This window comes from Hemicordylus capensis, chromosome 5, assembly GCF_027244095.1.
Source record: "Hemicordylus capensis ecotype Gifberg chromosome 5, rHemCap1.1.pri, whole genome shotgun sequence".
Taxonomy (NCBI): Eukaryota; Metazoa; Chordata; class Lepidosauria; order Squamata; family Cordylidae; genus Hemicordylus; species Hemicordylus capensis.
In genome coordinates, this window is record NC_069661.1 from 226,651,953 (window position 1) to 226,670,368 (window position 18,416).

Here is an 18,416-nt window from a genome sequence, read left to right on the forward strand (position 1 = left end):
CAACAAACACACATTGAAAATATGTGTCATACAGATATGCTAGTCAGGGAGCTATGATTTGCTAAAGATGTAAAGATGTAAAGATTGAATGTACGCTTGATGGCAGGCCCATATTTGCCACCAAGTATTGTAAGAACTGAAATGGCCCTCAGAAACCTGGCCCCCTCCTATTCAACTGAAGTTAGGCTGCAGTCCTATGCATACTTGCCTTTGCATAAGCACCACTGAACAGAGTGGGGCTCAGTTCTAAATAAACATGCTGAATAAGTTAGTCATGAGTAACTTAAGTTCTATGGATTTCAAATGAATCTAAGCATGGTTTACTAGGGTGAATTCTGGCAGAAGTCTGTTTTTTCTCTGTCTGATCCACATGTCTTAGAAAATATAGCAGGGATTAAATATTTCTCTGATCTGTCCTGTGCCCTGGCAGCCTCGGGGCAGCACGGAGGGTGGGGAGTACCCCCATGCTTTTGTTTGTCTTCCTTCTGCCTTCATCTTGGAGGGAGATTGTAACTTAGTTTTTGGTCATGCAGAAACTTATCACTAAGGGCTGTAGAAGTCAAACGAGAAATGTGTGCAAATCCATGCTCTAGAGGTGTGCACACAAAAACCGGGAAGAGCCTCATTTAATTAAACAGTTGTGTTGGGGGAGCAATGCTGATTGTAACCATGGTGTGGGGATAGGTCAACACTTTCTCCGCAAGCCAATTTCCCTCTGAACCCACCCACCCCATGCAACTCTTACCTGCCCCTCTCCCAGCAATCATGTGGATGGCTTTAAGAGGGGTTTAGATAAATTCATGGAGAGCAGGTCTGTCTTGCCTGTGGGCTTCCCAGAGGCATCTGGTGGGCCACTGTGTGAGCTAGGATGCTGGACTGGATGGGCCTTGGGCCTGATCCAGCATGGTTTTTCTTATGGTCTTATGTTCCTGCAACTTACTGCTTCAGCCACTGCATATAAGAACCACTTTGCGGGGCAATGCTTGGCAAGAATATTGTTCAAGGGGAAAGAGTTAACCTTTCCCTTTCCCCATATCACTGTCCCACTTAGCACTGAGGGGGGGGGGGCTTCATACATCTCAGGCCCAGATAAGCCAACTTACTTCTGGATTATTATTTTTTTAAAAAATGATTCATGTCTGATTTGCAACACCACAGACATTTTAGTCACTTTTGATATTACTATTTGTGTCGCTTGATTAACTTGCAGGTGTATTTTCTCAGGAGCAAAAAATAGTTATTTCACAAATAGCCTTGAGACATATGCATCGTTCTTAACCACCTCTTCAGATACTGCTTTCAGTACCAAATTGTTGATTCCTCCCCCCACTTTTTTTATGCACTCCAACATTTTTGGACTTTCTAAGTATGTAAAAAGCCACTTGAAAATCCATAGGGGCCTTTGCATTGGTTCATGCCGATTTGCAGCCCTTGGTTTGGCACCATTTGGGCACCATTTTCTTCTCCACTGCACGATCCTAACCAATCAGGAATCACAATGACTTCATAAAGCCACATAGAAAATCAGATTTGGCTACCTGGTGACATCACCGAGGGCAACCTCTCAAAATGCTCTCACTGATCTCTCTCTGTGTGTGGCCCTTTGTGTGCCTTTATGGGCCTCTGAACCGATTCAAAAGACCGGTGGTTCGGCCGGTTCAAAGGCGGGGGGATAACTTTAAGAACTGGGGAGGGTGCTCTTACCTCCCACCTGCCGTGTTTCCCTCGCCAGCACTGTTCTCAAAAACGGTCCTTCCCTGGTACCTCCTTGCCACCCCGGTACGATGCGGACTGGAAGTGGCTGCTGCATGTGCGCACGTTTCGACATCTGTGCGAGCAAGTGCAATGTGTGCACCCACAGAAGCAACTTCTAGTCCATGACGTACCCGGGCAGCAAGGAGGTATGCTGCCGCCCCAGTGGGACCATTTCTGAGAACAGCGCTGGCAGAGGAAATGTGGTGGTGGCCGGGGGGGGGAGGAAGAGCACCCTCCCCAGTCCTTAAAGTTATCCCCCCACCTTCGAACCAGTGGTCGCCAGTTCCATGCACATCTCTACCCTGCTCCATTGGCAGTTTTATGGCACCCCAGCACTGCACAGCAAGACTTGAACCCAAATGGTCCAGCTCCAGTTCTGCATAGTTGGGTTTTCTCAGTTACAGCAGACTGTAGATGGGGACAGGCTTGGACTGGCCCATGAGGCAACAGGGCATATTCCTGGTGCACCCCACCCGCGGGGTGCCCCTGCGCCCCACCGCACTCAGCAACAGTGAACACTCCCACCCTTACGTACCCATTCTGCTCAAAACCCAGCACCCTCCCCACAGACATTCCACTGCCCTCTCAGTGCCCCCAGTCCGAGCCTGGATGGGAAAATGCATTTGGATGAGCATCCAGATGTTCACTCCTTAAAGTAATGCAATGCAGATGAAAAGCATCCACATTTGGGTGTGTGTCCCCTCATCTCCCCAACAGCCACCCCGTTACGAACACATTCCTACCGCTTTTGCAAAGCGGTGCAAAGGAGTCTTGAGAAGAGGGGGAGGGCTTTTTTTTTTCGAAGGGAGAGGGACACCCAGAGAGAAACTGCCCTTTTAGACTTGGCATCATCTCATCTCTTTGCACAAGAGCTGTTCCTAAATGGTAAAGACAGAATAATTTGTGTTTTGACCAAAATACCTGGAGAGTGGCAGCACTTGGGTGTTGCCATGAACCAATCTCTCTCCTTATTGACTCAGTTAACTAGAGTGAAGAGAAGGGGCAGGTGCTGATCCAGGTGCAGAAGAGATGGCGTTCCCTGTAGAAACTGCCTGCCTTACCTTGATTAATTTGCATCCACCCTCACTCCCTCTCTCCGGCTGTCATGTGAAGAGCTCAGAAAAAAAAGAGAGGCAGGAAGAGCAAAATTTAATGTGGAGAGGCTGCCATCTACTGGCTGGTGATCACACTGAGAAGAGAAAGAAGCTGTCTCCCATGCACCACAAGCTTTACACCCATTGTCTGAGAGTTACCCGCACTCTTTCATTTGTAGTGTAGATAGGTACTCACCAGCTATATCTCCCAGTGCTGAACAATGACACCTTGCCCCCACCTCTGCAGGTGGCAATTATGACATCACCTGCGGCTCCTGTATTATGATGCACTCATTGTCTCCTTGGTGATGACTAAAGCTCCATCACCAAGCTTAACCCCCACCTTTTTGCTTGCAAGGGGGAAACCGCACTGCATTCCCCTTTACAAACATTGCCCTCCAACTGGGTCAAACTGGTCTGTATCGCACCAGACCTAGTCCGGTTCTAACTTGGACCAGCCAGCTCTTTTTTTTTAGGCCAGTCTGGTTTGAATTTGAACTAGTCAAACTGGGCCAGTTTGAATCAAACCCAGTTTGATTCAAACTGGTTCTGCACATATCTACTAGGGATGTGCCCAAACCATCGGTCGGACAGTTCGGTGGTGGTGGTGGTGATCTTTAAGGAGCAGGGAGGGTGCCCTTACCCCCCTGCCGTGATTGCCCCACTAGTGCTGGCATGAAAACCACTGGCACAGGGCTACTGTGTACCTCCTTGCAGCCCTGGTCAGCATCAAACTGGAAGTGCCCAACGTGTGTGCAGTGCATCATGCTGACCGGGGCTGCAAGGAGGTACGCAGCAGCCCCGCACCAGTGGTTTTGGCGGCAGTGCTGGCAGGGGAAATGTGGTGGGATGGGTGGGTAAGGGCACTCTCCCTGCTCCTTAAAGGAAAGCCCCCCGCTGCCGAACCAGTCCTAACACTGGACCATCGAACCAGTTTGTGCACAAGCCTAATCTCTACTGCCAGGCAAGAAATGACTTTCTGTTCTGGAACAGGAATTTGTAACAGCTGGAGGTGGTTTGAAACCAAGCAATCCAGCAGATGAGGAGAGTATTTCAACATTTCTAAATGCCAAATTCTTTCACTTTCTTTCTTTGGCTCTGTAAATAACCATCACCAAAGCGTAATTCTGGAGACAGTAGGTCAAAAGATACCATGTTGCCTGGAGAAGAATCTTCACTCTGGAAATAGACCAACTTGAAAGGAAACTACAGACAAACAGACAACAATAAGAAAACCTTCATTTTGGGGAATCATCTGGAAAAGCTTTTGAAAACCCATAGATTTTGTCAAGTTTAAGAAAATGTATAACAAAAATTGCGATGCAAAGTAAGAAACAATGCAAAATAAGGAACATAACTTGTTGCACTGTTAAGAAAAAGGGAAGCAACGAACTTCAGATAACTAACACAGTAATAATATAACTAACACAGAGGTGAGTGCTCTACTGCTAAAGAAAGAAGCCATTTGATTTCTTTTCTAGAGAATAAGAGGCAACTCCATCACAATGTGCTTTATTAGAAGGAAATGGCTGGGCTTGAAATGCATGGCTTCAATTAGTTTAAGAAAGCAACAAACTCATAACAAAAAGTCTGATAAGACACACCAGTTGCACTGTTTTAGGAAGGAGGAATTGTAGAAGATCACAGACAATCACCACCAACATGGAAATAAATCTTTAAGAGGTAAGTCCTTTCTTACCAAAGCAAATGATTATGTGATTTCTTTTCTGGTCTACTGGCCTTTTCAAAACAACCACAGAAGACATCTATCATGATTAAACATTGATCTGACCATTTTGATTGCTGTTTTGCAGATGGAAAGGTAATTTTCCTGTTTACAAGGAACTGCAATCTATCTGTTCTCTCAAAAGAAAAAGATATACTTCTCCAAGGCAAGTAAAAAATATACCTTTGTCTTGCATGGGAACAGACTTATACAGAGAACTGGATGGGATGCTATCTTTATTTGCAGGAAATGACCTGGCTTGAAAAGTATAAAGCAATTTGTGGTTTCTCATAAGCTTAAGAAAGCAACAAACTCATAACAAAATGTCTGGTGTGAAGTAAGCAAGATCAAAACTGTTGATTTGCATCAGGACATGTGAAACATTACCAACATGGAAATAGACCCTGAAGAAGCAAGTCATTGAGGCTGTTCTCACAAGCAGCCCAGCCTGGGCTAGGTTGCTCATGTGGAGTGCCAGGATCCACACGGATTCTGGAGCTCCTGCCCAGCCTAACCCTATTCCTGAGCCTGACTCTTAGCCAGGGATAAGGGAGCAAGCACTCCCTTAACCCAGCTGCCAGGCTCGTGTGTCTCCTCAGCTCCAAGGAGCTGAGGAGACACAGAAATGGGTGCCTAGAGCACCTGTCTGACAGGGGTATCCCCAAGGCACTGCAATCATTGCATGGAGCCTTGTGGGATATGTGGAGGCCAGGATAACGAGGAATCTGTTATTTTTAATTTATTCATAAATAATCTAGAAGTTCTGGTAAGCCACAAGGTAGCCAAATTTGCAGATGACACCAAACTATTTAGGGTAGCGAAATCCAAAACAGATTGTGAGGAGATCCAAAAATATATCTCCAAACTGGGTGAGTGGGCGACAAAATGGCAAATGTGCTTCAATGTTGGCAGGAGTAAATTGAAGCACATTGGGGCACGCCCCCCCCCCCCCAACTTCATGTATATGCTGATGGGATCTGAGCTGTTGGTGACTGACCAGGAGAGGGATCTTTGGGTCGTGGTGGACAGCTCGTTGACTCAATGTGTGGCAGCTGTGAAAAAGGCCAATTCTATGCGAGGGATCATTAGGAAGGGGATTGAAAATAAAATTGCTAATATTCTAATGCCCTTATAGAAAACTATCATGTGGCCACACTTAGAGTACTGCATACAATTCTGGTTACCACATCTAAAAAAGGACATTGTAGAACTGGATACGGTGCAGAAGAGGGTGACCAAGATGATCAGAGGCCTAGATTATCGTCCTTATGAGGCAAGGCTACAACACCTGGGGCTTTTTAGTTTAGAAAAAAGATGACTGCGGGGAGAAATGACAGAAATCTATAAAATCATGCATGGTATGGAGAAAGTGGATAGAGAAATTCTTCTCCCTCTCCCATAACACTAGAACCAGGGGTCATCCCATGAAATTGATTGCTGGGAAATTTAGGACCAATAAAGGGAAGTACTTTTTCACACAACGCATAATCCACTTGTGGAATTCTCTGCCACAGGATGTGGTGACAGACAACAACCTGGATGGTTTTAAGAGAGGTTTGGATAACTTCATGGGGGAGAGGTTATTAACAGCTACTAGTCTGAGAGCTATAGGCCTCCTCCAGCCTCAGAGGCAGGATACCCTTGAATACCAGTTGCAGGGGAGTAACTGCAGGAGAGAGGGCATGCCCTCTGAATCTGATCATACTTGCTGGAGGAAGGGGTGGTTAACTTCTTTCCCTGCCACATTTTCCTGATCTAAAACACACATGCCCATGTGTCTTTTTTCCAGGGGGGCAAATAGCAGGTTCAGTGAGTGGTTTTGTTAGAGAAAATGGTGTGAGGAAAGTGGTGAACCTGCTCTGGCCAGCACCCCTGCTCCAGTTTTGTGAAGGGCCTTCCACAGCTACTTTTAAATAAACATGTCAAGATACATCTCTTAGTCATGAAGTTCCCTGGCTGAGCTGGGCCCACCCATTATTTTTAAGCTTAACCTACCTCACAGGCTTGCTGTGAGGAAGGGTGTGTGTGTGTGTTAGATATTGCAAGGGAGGATAATAATGTCACCAGGATTACTTTCTCAGGAACCAGTGGTGACTGGATTTCCTCCATCAGGGAGTTCAAGGTAGCATTCAAGGGGTTTCCAGGTGGCCACCTATCCAGGTGCTATCCAAGATCTAGATCTGCTTAGCTTTAGCAAAGTGGCCGTATCTCACACACCCTAGACCATATTCTCGGACCTGATCACTCATTGTAATTCAAATATTAAATAAGATTTAAGAGGTGTGTGTGTGTGTGTGTTTGCTTATGGATGATAAGAACATAAAGAACTAAGCCTTTAGGGACACACACACACACACACACACACACACACACGAACCCAGGACAGTTTGTGCTGGATCTGCTAACAAACTGCAGCTTTATTTACATGGTTGGCAATCCAACTGAAAAAAAGACCAACCCCCTTCTTCTGCCAATCAGCACAGTTTGCGAAGCTGATGTCTGTGTGTGTATCTATTGCATCAGGTTGCCCAACCAGCTGACACTGCAACTCACGCCATAAAGTTTCTGGGGGAAAAGCAAGACAATGTAGCTGAAATGAGTGTTTGTTTATTTAGTTTACATACTGCTTCACCCCAAAGACTCGAAGCCATTTCCATAATATGTCAACACTTACTCTAAAGCGGGCTGGGGAGGAAGAAGTGGGATTTCCCTTTAAAAATTCAGAAATGCCTCCAAAACAACCTTTGTCCTAAAGTAGCCAGGGGTTTTCAACCTTAGGTCCCGGTTGTTGCTGGATTACAGCTCACATCATCCACAACCACAATGGGCAAAGTACAACAACTGAACCAACAATCAGCAGTCATTTCCAGTGGTATTCAATATTGCTTATCCAGCAAATTGTATATAGAACCACCTTTGGACATTTATACTGATCTTTCAAGAGACTTACAAAACAAGATTTGGACCTATTATTGCACACTGTCAGTTTATTACAAACTCTGTAATGCATTGCAACATGGATTAATAGACTGAAAGATGTTATATTAAGATATAGTATATACTGGTTGCATCACACCATTTGTACAGCAGTATCTGTCCCCCCCCCCCCTTTTTTTTTGCTCAAAGTACAACCATGTCTGTGGACCTAAGGTTGGGATTCCCTGCCCTTTAGGAACGATGCTGAGAATGGTTTGCAGTTTTTAGGTTTCTTTATCCTTGGAGGTGCTTGTGGCTAGATCATCCTTCTTGGCTCTTCAGCCACAGGGCAAATTTCTGAAGGGAGGAGGGAGAGAGATCTAGCTTGTTGGTCTAAGGCAGGAGTTGGCCAAACTTGGACTTTCCAGCCATTGTTGGACTATAACTCCCATCATCCCCAGCCTGACATCAGATGCAGGGGTGTGGCTGGGGCACCAGATGTGGCCCTTCGGGTGTGGCAGCCTGAGTTCTTTGAACCCATTCGTGCAATGGATGCTACACCCCTGACTGCCAATCAGTGTAGACCATACTAAGCTAGATGGACCAATGGCCTGGCAGTATAAAGCAGCTTCCTATGTTTCGATGTATCCACCTTCTCTGCATGTGTGGCAAATTAGACACTACAACTCAAGTCTTCAAAAGTCAATCTGCACATCACTTTAGGCACCTGCTTCCCAATCACTTGCTTGTTTTCCCCCCTCCCCTTTTTAATGTTTAATAGTAGCTGAATAAGCCTCACTGCAGATTACATAGGAACATAGGAAGCTGCTTTATATGTCAGACCATTGGTCCATCTAGCTCAGTATTGTCTACTCATGCTGGCAGCGGCTTCTCCAAGGTTGCAGGCAGGAGTCTCTCCCAGCCTATCTTGGAGATGCCAGAGAGGGAACTTGCAACCTTCTGCATGCAATTGTGCAGGTGCTCTTCCCAGGGCAGCCTCATCCCCCAAGGGGAATATCTTACAATGCTCACATATAGTCTACCATTCAAATGCAAGCCAGGGCAGACTCTGCTTAGAAAAGGGAACAAGTCAGAGGGAGTTTTTTTAACCCCTGCTTCCCATGTGTCAAAGAAAGAAGTTGGCACCAATGAGAGCTTTTTTCCTTGATAAATAGCATGCATAGAGGGCCCAATTCAGACTAGGCCCATGGCAGTAGGGGGTTATGGTTAAAGTCCTCCTGACCCCTCACCACGATCCTTTTCTACAGACCCAATCTGCCTGCTACAGAACATTTTAAAAACAACAACTGTTTGCAAAATAATTGTCTATTTCAACTCTAAAGGAGCAAAGTTTTTAAGTATATGGGAATTGGGAAATTGATCTAATGCTTAAATGGTTGTTAGAGAAAGAGGAGTGCATAAAACCAGTTTGCCCAGTTTGGTTTGAGTCCAGAGCAGACTCAAACCAAACTAGGCATGTTAGTATTTTTGCCCTCCAGAACATATCCCTGGCTTAGCTTGAATTCAAGCCGGTTTGGGGGTTATACTTTTTTTTTTTTTACCCAATTCTTTTTATACTCACTGCCAGGTCCGAGTTGGCAGCGGCCACGGGGGTAGGGCATCTCTGCCATCTCCTGGGTCATGACCCAGGCCATGCAGCAGCCCATTGGGCACATGTGGCAGCCTCCAAAATGGCCACTGCCACCGGAGGAAGGGCCGGAAGAGCCCCCAAACAGGCCGAACCGGCCCTTTATAGAATGGGAGTCGCCGCAGCCAACCCTGGCCTGGCAGTGAGTGTAAAAACATCTTTTAGAATTTTTTAACTTAGAACCCCTGAACTGGCTCCGAGTCAGCTCAGGGGGTTCAGCTCAAAGTCAAGTCAAACCAGGCCTGATCTGACTCGAGGGCAAGACCTCGAGCTGGCCCAGTTTGATGGTGAACCAGCTTGACCTCAAGCTGGTTCGCACATCCTTATTAGAGACCCTTACTATCCTATATGAAAACAGAGTGTATATGGAAGCCAAGTTAAGAACACGATTTATTTTAGACATTTGTATCTTGCTTTGCCACTGCCTAATCTTCAAGGCATCTGAAAACATCATCCAATTATAACTTTTTAAAAGCCCAATATAAGCAAATTATTAACAGGCAGGAGTGAAGTGGGGAAACCAGCCATTAAATGCTTGGTCAAATAAAATAACTGGAACCTGACTAATAGTGCTAGTGCTGAACAGATTGGTCTGGGAAGGGTCTTCCATAAAGAGGGATGCCTCACAGAGAAGGCTCTATTCTCAGTGCTATGCATCTGGCCTCTGAAGAGAAGAATTGTATGAGCAGGGCCTCTGAAGCAGATAATAAAGACTGGGCACGTTCATCTGGGAGAAGGAAATTCTTGAGAGACTCTATCCCAAGCCACTCAAGACCAGGCTAGCTGAAGGACAGCCTGTGTGTCTGTTGTGTCAACAACAACAACAACCCTGTTTAATCAAGCTTTACATTGCCAGCATATATGTGCAGGAGCTTAATTTCAAACGGTCAAAGTTCAACACACAATACGCTTCCATAAACACCCTTTTTGTATTTTTTGTTTGTTTATGAAGATGGGATTGACTGAGAGTTATTCAGGCACACAATTTCTGCTGTCACAAAATACATGGGCAAATGTTATGTGAGTTTTCTGCTTCTTAACAGCAGATGTCAAGCTGTGCAAAAATTATATACTCAATTTGGTCTTTTGCTCCAATTTGGTCTTTTGCTAAGATCAGGGAGGTGTTCTGTGGGTGGGGACTCCTGTTATCTCCCCATTGTCATGGACGGATCACCATCTGGTTAAGGTAGAACTTACAGCCATGACCCACCACTGCAGGGGTGAAAGATTATTAGATTGGTCTGCCCGAGGAGGTTATTGGATAAAATAGGATTCCAAGAAGCTTTAGAGGAGTTTAGTAGGGATGTGCAAAACGTTTCGGGCACAGAACGATCTGTGCCCGAAACGACCAATTCGGAATTTTTCAGGTGTTTCGGGTCTCCTTTTTGTGCCCTAGAAAAGTGCCAGCCTTGTCTTTTTCTTCCCCCTCCGTTTTCAGTTTGACGTCTCTTTTAATTTCCTGCCTTTTTGCCTCCATTGATTTCAATGCAGAAATTGCTTTCCTTTTACTTTAATTGAAAAGGCCCTGGGGTCAAAAGAGTGGGGTGGGGTAGTAGTGCTTAATGGGTGGAGGTTACCACCCCAATTGCAAAGGGATTGGGCAAAGGGCTGATTTTTGGTGAATTTCTGAAGTTTTAGTGTCTTTGGGGCAGATAGGGGGCATAACATGGGACCTGGGCCAAAAGAGTGGGGTGGGGTGGTAGTGCCTAATGGGTGGAGGCTACCACCCCAATTACAGAGTGATTGGGCAGAGGGGTGATTTTTGGTGAATTTCTGAAGTTTACGCGTCTTTAAGGTTTCCCCCCATTAAGTATAATGGAGGGTGTATCACTTCACGTCGGGGGGAAAGGGGTGGCCTAGAGCGGTGTGGGGTTGGTGGTAGTGCCAGGTAGGGGCAAGGAAGCTACCTGAATTTTTTCAAAGGATTTGGGCAGAGGGCTGATTTTTGGTTAATTGTTGAAGTTTACGCGTCTTTAAGGTTTTTCCTCATAAGTTATAATAGAATGGAGCTTTCAGCAGCCCCATAAGTGCACTTGGGGGGTGCTGGGGTGGCCCATAGGGTGCCAACCACCCCCATGGGTTTCTAACCCATGGCGTACAGGGTTCTGTTGTTTCTGAGGTATTCTGAGTGTGGATTCTATGATAGCAAATGAGATTTTCAATGACACACCATGAATCCACTCTAATTTGCTATCATAGAATCTAAACCTTAAAGACATGAACTTCAACAATTAACCAAAAATCACCCCTCTGCCCAAATCCTTTGAAAAAATTGAGGCAGCTTCCTTGCCCCTACCTGGCACTACCACCAACCCCACGCCGCTCTAGGCCACCCCTTTCCCCCCGACATGAAGCGATACACCCCCCATTCTACCTAATGGGGGAAACCTTAAAAACGCGTAAACTTCAGAAATTCACCAAAAATCAGCCCTCTGCCCAATCACTCTGCAATTGGGGTGGTAGCCTCCACCCATTAGGCACTACCACCCCACCCCACTCTTCTGGCCCAGATCCCACTTTCTGCCCCAAATCTGCCCCAAAGACACTAAAACTTCAAAAAATCACCAAAAATCAGCCCTTTGCCCAATCCCCCTGAAATTTGTGTGGTAGCCTCCACCCATTGGGCACTACCACCCCACCCCACTCTTTTGGCCCCAGGACCCATTTTTCTTACACAAATTGATTCAGATTCGGGTAAATCCGAATCCGAACCGAATCGGGGGTGATTCGGGTGAGCAAAATTCGGGCACAGTACAGAACAGGGGTGTTTCGGTTTGGGTCCGAACCAAAACACTGAAAATACCGAATTGCACACCCCTAGAGTTTAGGGTTGGCTCTGGTAACGATTATGTCGATGCTCTGGTACAAAGATGGAATAATGAACTTACTAGAGCAGTAGACACAATAGCTCCTAAGTGTCCTCTCCAACTTGCTTTAAAGACAGCCCCGTGGTATTCGGATGAGTTATGGGAGCTGAAGTAGCGAGGTAGACGATTAGAGCGCAAATGAAGGAAGATTTGGTGCGAGTCTGATTGGGCACAATCAGAGCACATTTGAAGACCTATGCTTTGGTAGTACTGGCGGCAAAGAAGCAGTTCTTTTCTGCCCACATTGCTTCCTCAAATTCACACCCAACTGAGTTGTCTAGGGTTGTGAGGGGGCTAGTATGTACCTGCTCCCCCTTAAATTTAAACTTGGCACCATCAATCACTCACTGCAACATCTTTAATGACTTTTTTGTGGATAAAATCTTCCAGATTTGGGCCGAACTGGATTCCACAATTACTGCAGAGTCTACTGTGGAGGTGTCCAGCAACTCCTCTTATAGGATTAAATTGGATCACTTTCAGTTTGTGACTCCTGAGGAAGTGGATAAACTGCTCCGGACTGTGCACCCTACAACCTGTTCTCTTGACCCTTGCCCAACTTTGCTTATCACATTGGATAATCATATTATCAGAGAGGGTCTTTTATATTTATATTTATATTTATATTTATATTTATATTTATATTATAAATGCTTCTCTGAGGGAGGGCAGGATGCCTCCTTGTCTTAAGGAAGCTATTATTAGACCACTCTTGAAGAAAGCTACACTGGATCCCTCAGAGTTAGCTAATTACAGAGCTGTTTCTAATCTGCCATGGTTGGGCAAGGTGGTTGGGCAGGTGGTGGCCTCTCAGCTCCAGGCAGTTTTGGATGATGCAGATTATCTAGACACATTTCAAACTGGCTTTCGTGTGGGCTATGGGGTCTAGACTGCCTTGGTCAGCCTGATGAATGATCTCCAACTGGCTATCAACAGAGGGAGTGTGACTTTGCTGGTCCTTTTGGATCTCTCTGTGGCTTTCGATACCATCGACCATGGTATCCTTCTGGACCGCATGGGGGAGGTGGGATTGGGTGGCACTGTTTTACAGTGGTTCCGCTCCTACTTCTCTGGCAGATTCCAGATGGTGTCACTTGGAGACTGTTGTTCCTCTAAGCGAGAACTGAAGTGTGGAATTCCACAAGGCTCCATACTGTCTCCAATGCTTTTTAACATCTACATGAAACAGCTGGGAGAGATCATCAGGAGATTTGGTGCTGGGTGTTAACAATATGATGATGACACCCAGATTTACTTTTCCATGCCGACCTCATCAGGAAATGGCATATCTTCCCTAAATGCCTGCCTGGAGGCAGTAATGGGCTGGATGAGGGATAACAAACTGAAGTTGAATCCAAATAAGATGGAGGTACTGACTGTGGGGAACCCTAGAGATGGTTTAGATCTGCCTGTTCTGGATAGGGTTACACTCCCCGTGAAAGATCAGGCATGTAACTTGGGAGTGCTCCTGGACCCAAAGCTCTCCCTGGTTTTTCAGGTGGAGGCGGTGGCCAGGAGTGCTTTTTATCAGCTTCGGTTGATACGTCAGCTACATCCATTTCTAGAGGTGAATGGCCTTAAAACAATGGTACATATGCTGGTAACCTCCAGGTTTGACTACTGTAATGTGCGCTATGTGGGGATGCCCTTGTATGCAGCCCGGAAACTAAAACTGGTACAGAATGCGGCAGCCAGATTGGTCTCTGGGTCAACACGAAGGGACCAAATAACACCAGTTCTAAAAGAACTGCACTGGCTGCCGATATGTTTCTGGGTGAAATACAAAGTGCTGATTATTTCCTATAAAGCCCTTAATGGCTTGGGTCCAGGCTATTTGAGAGAGCGCCTCTTTTGTCATAATCCCTGCCATCTGTTACTATCTTCTGGAGAGGTCCAGTTACGGTTGCCACCAGCTCGTTTGGTGGAGACCCAGGACTGGGCTTTCTCTGTGGCTGCCCCAGGGCTTTGGAATAAGCTTCCTGCTGAAATAAGAGCATCTCCTTCTCTGTTTGTTTTCAGGAAGAACCTCAAGACCCTCCTGTTCTCTCAGGCTTTTGATTAGAATTAATTTTAATAAGTTTTGTGTGATATAAAATATGTTAAATGAAAAAATAAATATGCGTTCGGCAGTATAAAAATATGATTAAAAATTATAAATGAATACAGGTGGCAACTATTTTTGTGCACAAAAAGTTGAATGTATGGATCATGGGAAATAATTTGGAGCTGAATGACAGGAAATTCCTATTGCAACAGTGAATGTATGGTGGCTAAACAACTTTACTAATGCAACATCTTTCTATATGAAATGACAGACAGCTGAAAATGAAAGCTAAACTTATTATGATTTTTATTGCTATATTATTGTTATTATTAAGAAGATTTATGTGTATTTAATAATATATTTTCAACAAAAAAGGGTACACAAACTTCTCTTTTGCAGTCTGCATCTGGACAAAGAAGACCAAGTTTTATTATCCGTTCCTCACATGGATGGGAAAACGCCAGACTCTTCAAATAGTGAGAATGAGACAGGAATTAAAACACGAAAAAATACAAGACCACAAGGGAAGAATCTTAATTCCGATCATCTTTCCAAACAGGAGTCACATGTTGTAGCTAAAACGTGCTTCAGTTCTATGACTTCCACTGGATGTGGGTAAACAGTTTATGCCTCTTGAGGCAGAAGGGGTGGTGCAGGGGTGTGTGAAGGGAATACTCCCTCTGCCCAAATTCTGCCAGAGAAGAGGAAGCATCACAGAAAGGGGTTGGTGCTTCTGTTGGAAAGGAAACATCTGTGTACTGTTTACTTTAAATATCTGTGTACATTGTACAGAGAAGACCCTGCAAACACAGTGAGAACGCCAGTCTTTCCTTCCCGTAAGGGAAATTTTGGTCATTAGTATCTGAGCAAGGGGGAAAAAATATGGATAAAGAGGTCAGTATAAATGGAGATATTTTTCAGGTAAGTCCATCATAGTTGTGTCCCTCTTCTGTTCTTTGGCGCATTGCCACATGCTTTGGTATTCATACCATTTTGCATTGTTTTTTCTTCAAAACGCAGCATGCAGCGGGGGGAAAAGCTTGCAACACGGTCAGCTAGTCATTTTAGGATTGGTCACCTTTATTTATTCATTTACATGCCTCCAGTAAAGTCTGAAAGCAGTTTGTAGTCAATTAGGTAGTCGAAACAAAGACTGGCAACTCTGAAGAGCCTGTTCTGGAGGAAGGATTGCAGAGCTCATGGACATAGCATTTCCCCCCACTTCCAATATGTTATTTACAGGCAGGAACTTTGCATAAGTAGCTTGAAGTGGCAGGACATCGCCACACATTAGAACTGTTGTGGGAAACGCAGGGTTTATCCTGCCATTTCCAGCATCAAACATGGGATGTGTGAATGTTGCACTTAGGTGTGTACATGCATGTGTGAAACTTGTGTGCTAGTGTTTAAAGATGTGTACATGCTTGTGTGTCATGTCCAGGCGTCTCCTGCAGTAATTATAATGTGTTAATGTCTCATTCCCTGTGGTACTGGTGAATGATGTTTTTTAAGGTCTTGATTATGTGGTAGAGGGAAATGGTTCTCAGGTGCAGACAGACATTATCTAGACTGATGCTTTCCCAAGATTCTTTTACCAAATAAGAAGCTCCAGATTTCACCCACCGCCTGCGCCTGCTCCCCAGGTCTGCTTTTTTTGAATTCATAGCCATACCAAAGTGGGCAATAAATACACTAAGGTGCCTTTTGTTTTTTTAAAAAACAAACTGAGAAAACAAGATACATTTTGTGAAAACAAGATATATTAGAAGATCATAAAGATATATTATATTAGATCTAAGAAGAAAAACTCCTGATAAAACTTTACAAATCTTAACGAATCTCTTGCCTTTCTTTTGAATTATTCTATCATTTGACCTTAGGACAAACCCCCTTAAAATAGCTCTGAATTTCCTTTTGGGTGGAATCTTGATGACAGTGTTTGAAGGAACTGGTTTTGTTTGGACACTGGAAGTTTTTCACACAGGGCTTTTAAAGCCCTTTGGCTCACATCTCCTCCAGAATGGAGGGTGTGTGTTCACATATTGGGCAGGTTTAACATGAAGTCCCTGCGAGCTATCGGGGAGCACTTCACACTCAATTCGGGTTTTTCACTGCACATTAAGAGTGCAGCCCGATTTATACCCAGGGTAAAAAAAATCGACATTTAGTGTTGGGTTCTGAGAATAACTTTGAGTTTGCAGTAAAGCCTCCCAGAAAACTCATGGTATTAAAGCCCGCTGTGTGGAGAGCTCCCTGGTCAAAATCTATACTGACATTTGCAATGTTGTTGTGAACTAGGGCAACTCTACTAACGCAGCAGAATGAAGTCAGAATGAGGTTATTAAAATGGAACATACCATTTCAGAGGGGAATCACATTTTTGAATGCTGCTCTAAAGACTTTTAAAAAAAAATTAAAAACAAAACAAAACACCGGTACAGTAAGGGGTAAATTGTAAGTAAGGGGCCAGCGTGGTGTAGTGGTTAGAGTGCTGGACTAGGACCGGAGAGACCCGAGTTCAAATCCCCATTCAGCCATGAGACTTGGTGGGTGACTCTGGGCCAGTCACTTCTCTCTCAGCCTAACCTACTTCACAGAGTTGTTGTGAGGAGAAACTTAAGTATGTAGTGCACCGCTCTGGGCTCCTTGGAGGAAAAGCGGGATATAAAATGTTTAATAATAATAATAATAATAATAATAATAAATTGGACTAGAAACTTTCTGCCCAGTCTGCTAGGGTTTGTTTGCTTACCTGTAGAAAGTAAGTGTGTTTGTTTTACATAGGGAAGCATTAAAAAGTGGCACTCCTCTGCGGTCTGAAGTGGTAAGGGCCACACTAACACCTCCAGATTGATTGATTTATTGATTATTTATTTATTTGTTTGTTTACCTGATTCATACTCTGCCTTTGAACTGAATGGCCTTCAAAGCAGCTTACAGTGGATTACAGCAATAATAAGCTCAAACAAATGAACCCAGCCCCTAGCCCCAGAGCTCTCATGTACGTATTAGGGATGTGCAAACCAGCTTGAATTAATGCTGGTTTGAATTTGAACCATCTTAGTTCAAAGGCTCGACCTAGAACTGAACCGGACCCAGCTCAGTTCTAGGCTGAGCCAAACAGACTGAGAGGGGTTTGCGCCCGGTTCGAAGCCCCTACTGCGTGCTATTCCCCCCCCCCAAATATTAGTACTCGTAGTAGTGGCAGCCGTTAGTAGGGAGCTAGCCGTGGCTCCCCCGACCCCTGGCAGCCTCCCCATGAGTCCTGAAGGTCTGGGGCCAGTCTGGGCCTTCTTCTGCCCATTTCAGCCCATTTCAAGACTCTGTGCATGCATGGTGGCCATTTGTTTGATCTCTGCACATGCACATGGGCCATTGCATGACCCAGGTCATGCAAATGGCCCATGTTCATGTGCAAAGGTCAAACAAATAGCCTCCATGCATGTGCAGAGGCCTGAAATGGGCAGAAGAAGGTCTGATCCCGGCCTGGCCCTCAGGACTCATGGGGAGGTCAGTGGGGGTCAGGGGAACCACCGTCACAACCCCTGAAGCTGAGGCGGCAGCTGTGAGTACTAATTTTTGAACAAATTTAGTGTGCAGTAGCCACCTTAAGTGGTGCAGCGGGGAAATGCTTGACTAACAAGCAGAAGGTTGCCAGTTCGAATCCCCGCTGGTACTATATCAGGGAGCAGCGATACAGGAAGATGTTGAAAGGCATTAACTCATACTGCGTGGGAGGAGGCAATGGTAAAACCCTCCTGTATTCTACCAAAGAAAATCACAGGGCTCTGTGGGCAGCAGGAATCAAAATCAACTAAACAACACACTTTGCTTTACCTTTAGGGGCTTTGAACTGGGCCCAAACCAGTTTTAATTTGAACCAAGCTGGGGCCCGGTCTATGGAGTGGGCGGGGGGGGGGGGCAGTGCTGAGCTGGTCTGGTCTGGGTCTAATCCAGTTTGGATTCAAACAGAACTGGGAAAACTAGTTGTATGCACACCACTAGTAAGTATGTATAGAGTTGCAGCCATAGACTACTAAACTGGTATCTGAATTATGGATTTGTATGACTTTTTCAGAAGTAAAATTAACTGGTGTGCAAAATATTATATCCATGTGAAGCTACGAGGAATTTCCCAACAATTCTTTGGTTGATTGATTCAAGATTTTCCTCACAAAACTGTGCAACCGACCACTAGACTTTGAAAGAAGCCCTCACAGTTGCTTCATTAGCAAGATTGTTGGTACTGAATGGCTTTTATTAGCTTGTTGCCCCAAGATTTCCCCACCTCAAGGTCCCTTGACCTCCCAACAGACTTACTAGAATGTAGCTTTGGCTTAGATGCTTTGAGGTGTCCCATTTGTTC

General features: G+C 45.0%; 1 protein-coding gene across 2 annotated transcripts in view; it reads left to right on the plus strand.

The window, feature by feature from the left end:
• The first annotated feature begins 14,743 nt into the window (after positions 1-14,743).
• The window catches only part of PAH (phenylalanine hydroxylase), a 75,469-nt gene continuing 71,796 nt past the window's right edge, over positions 14,744-18,416 (plus strand). The window contains exon 1 of one of the 2 annotated variants that reach the window (XM_053257012.1): positions 14,744-14,944. In XM_053257012.1, coding sequence (XP_053112987.1) covers positions 14,933-14,944 — 12 coding nt within the window. In that variant the 5' untranslated portion in view covers positions 14,744-14,932. Of the gene's footprint in view, positions 14,972-18,416 lie in introns of both variants that reach the window. The other variant, XM_053257011.1, reaches the window with a different exon arrangement.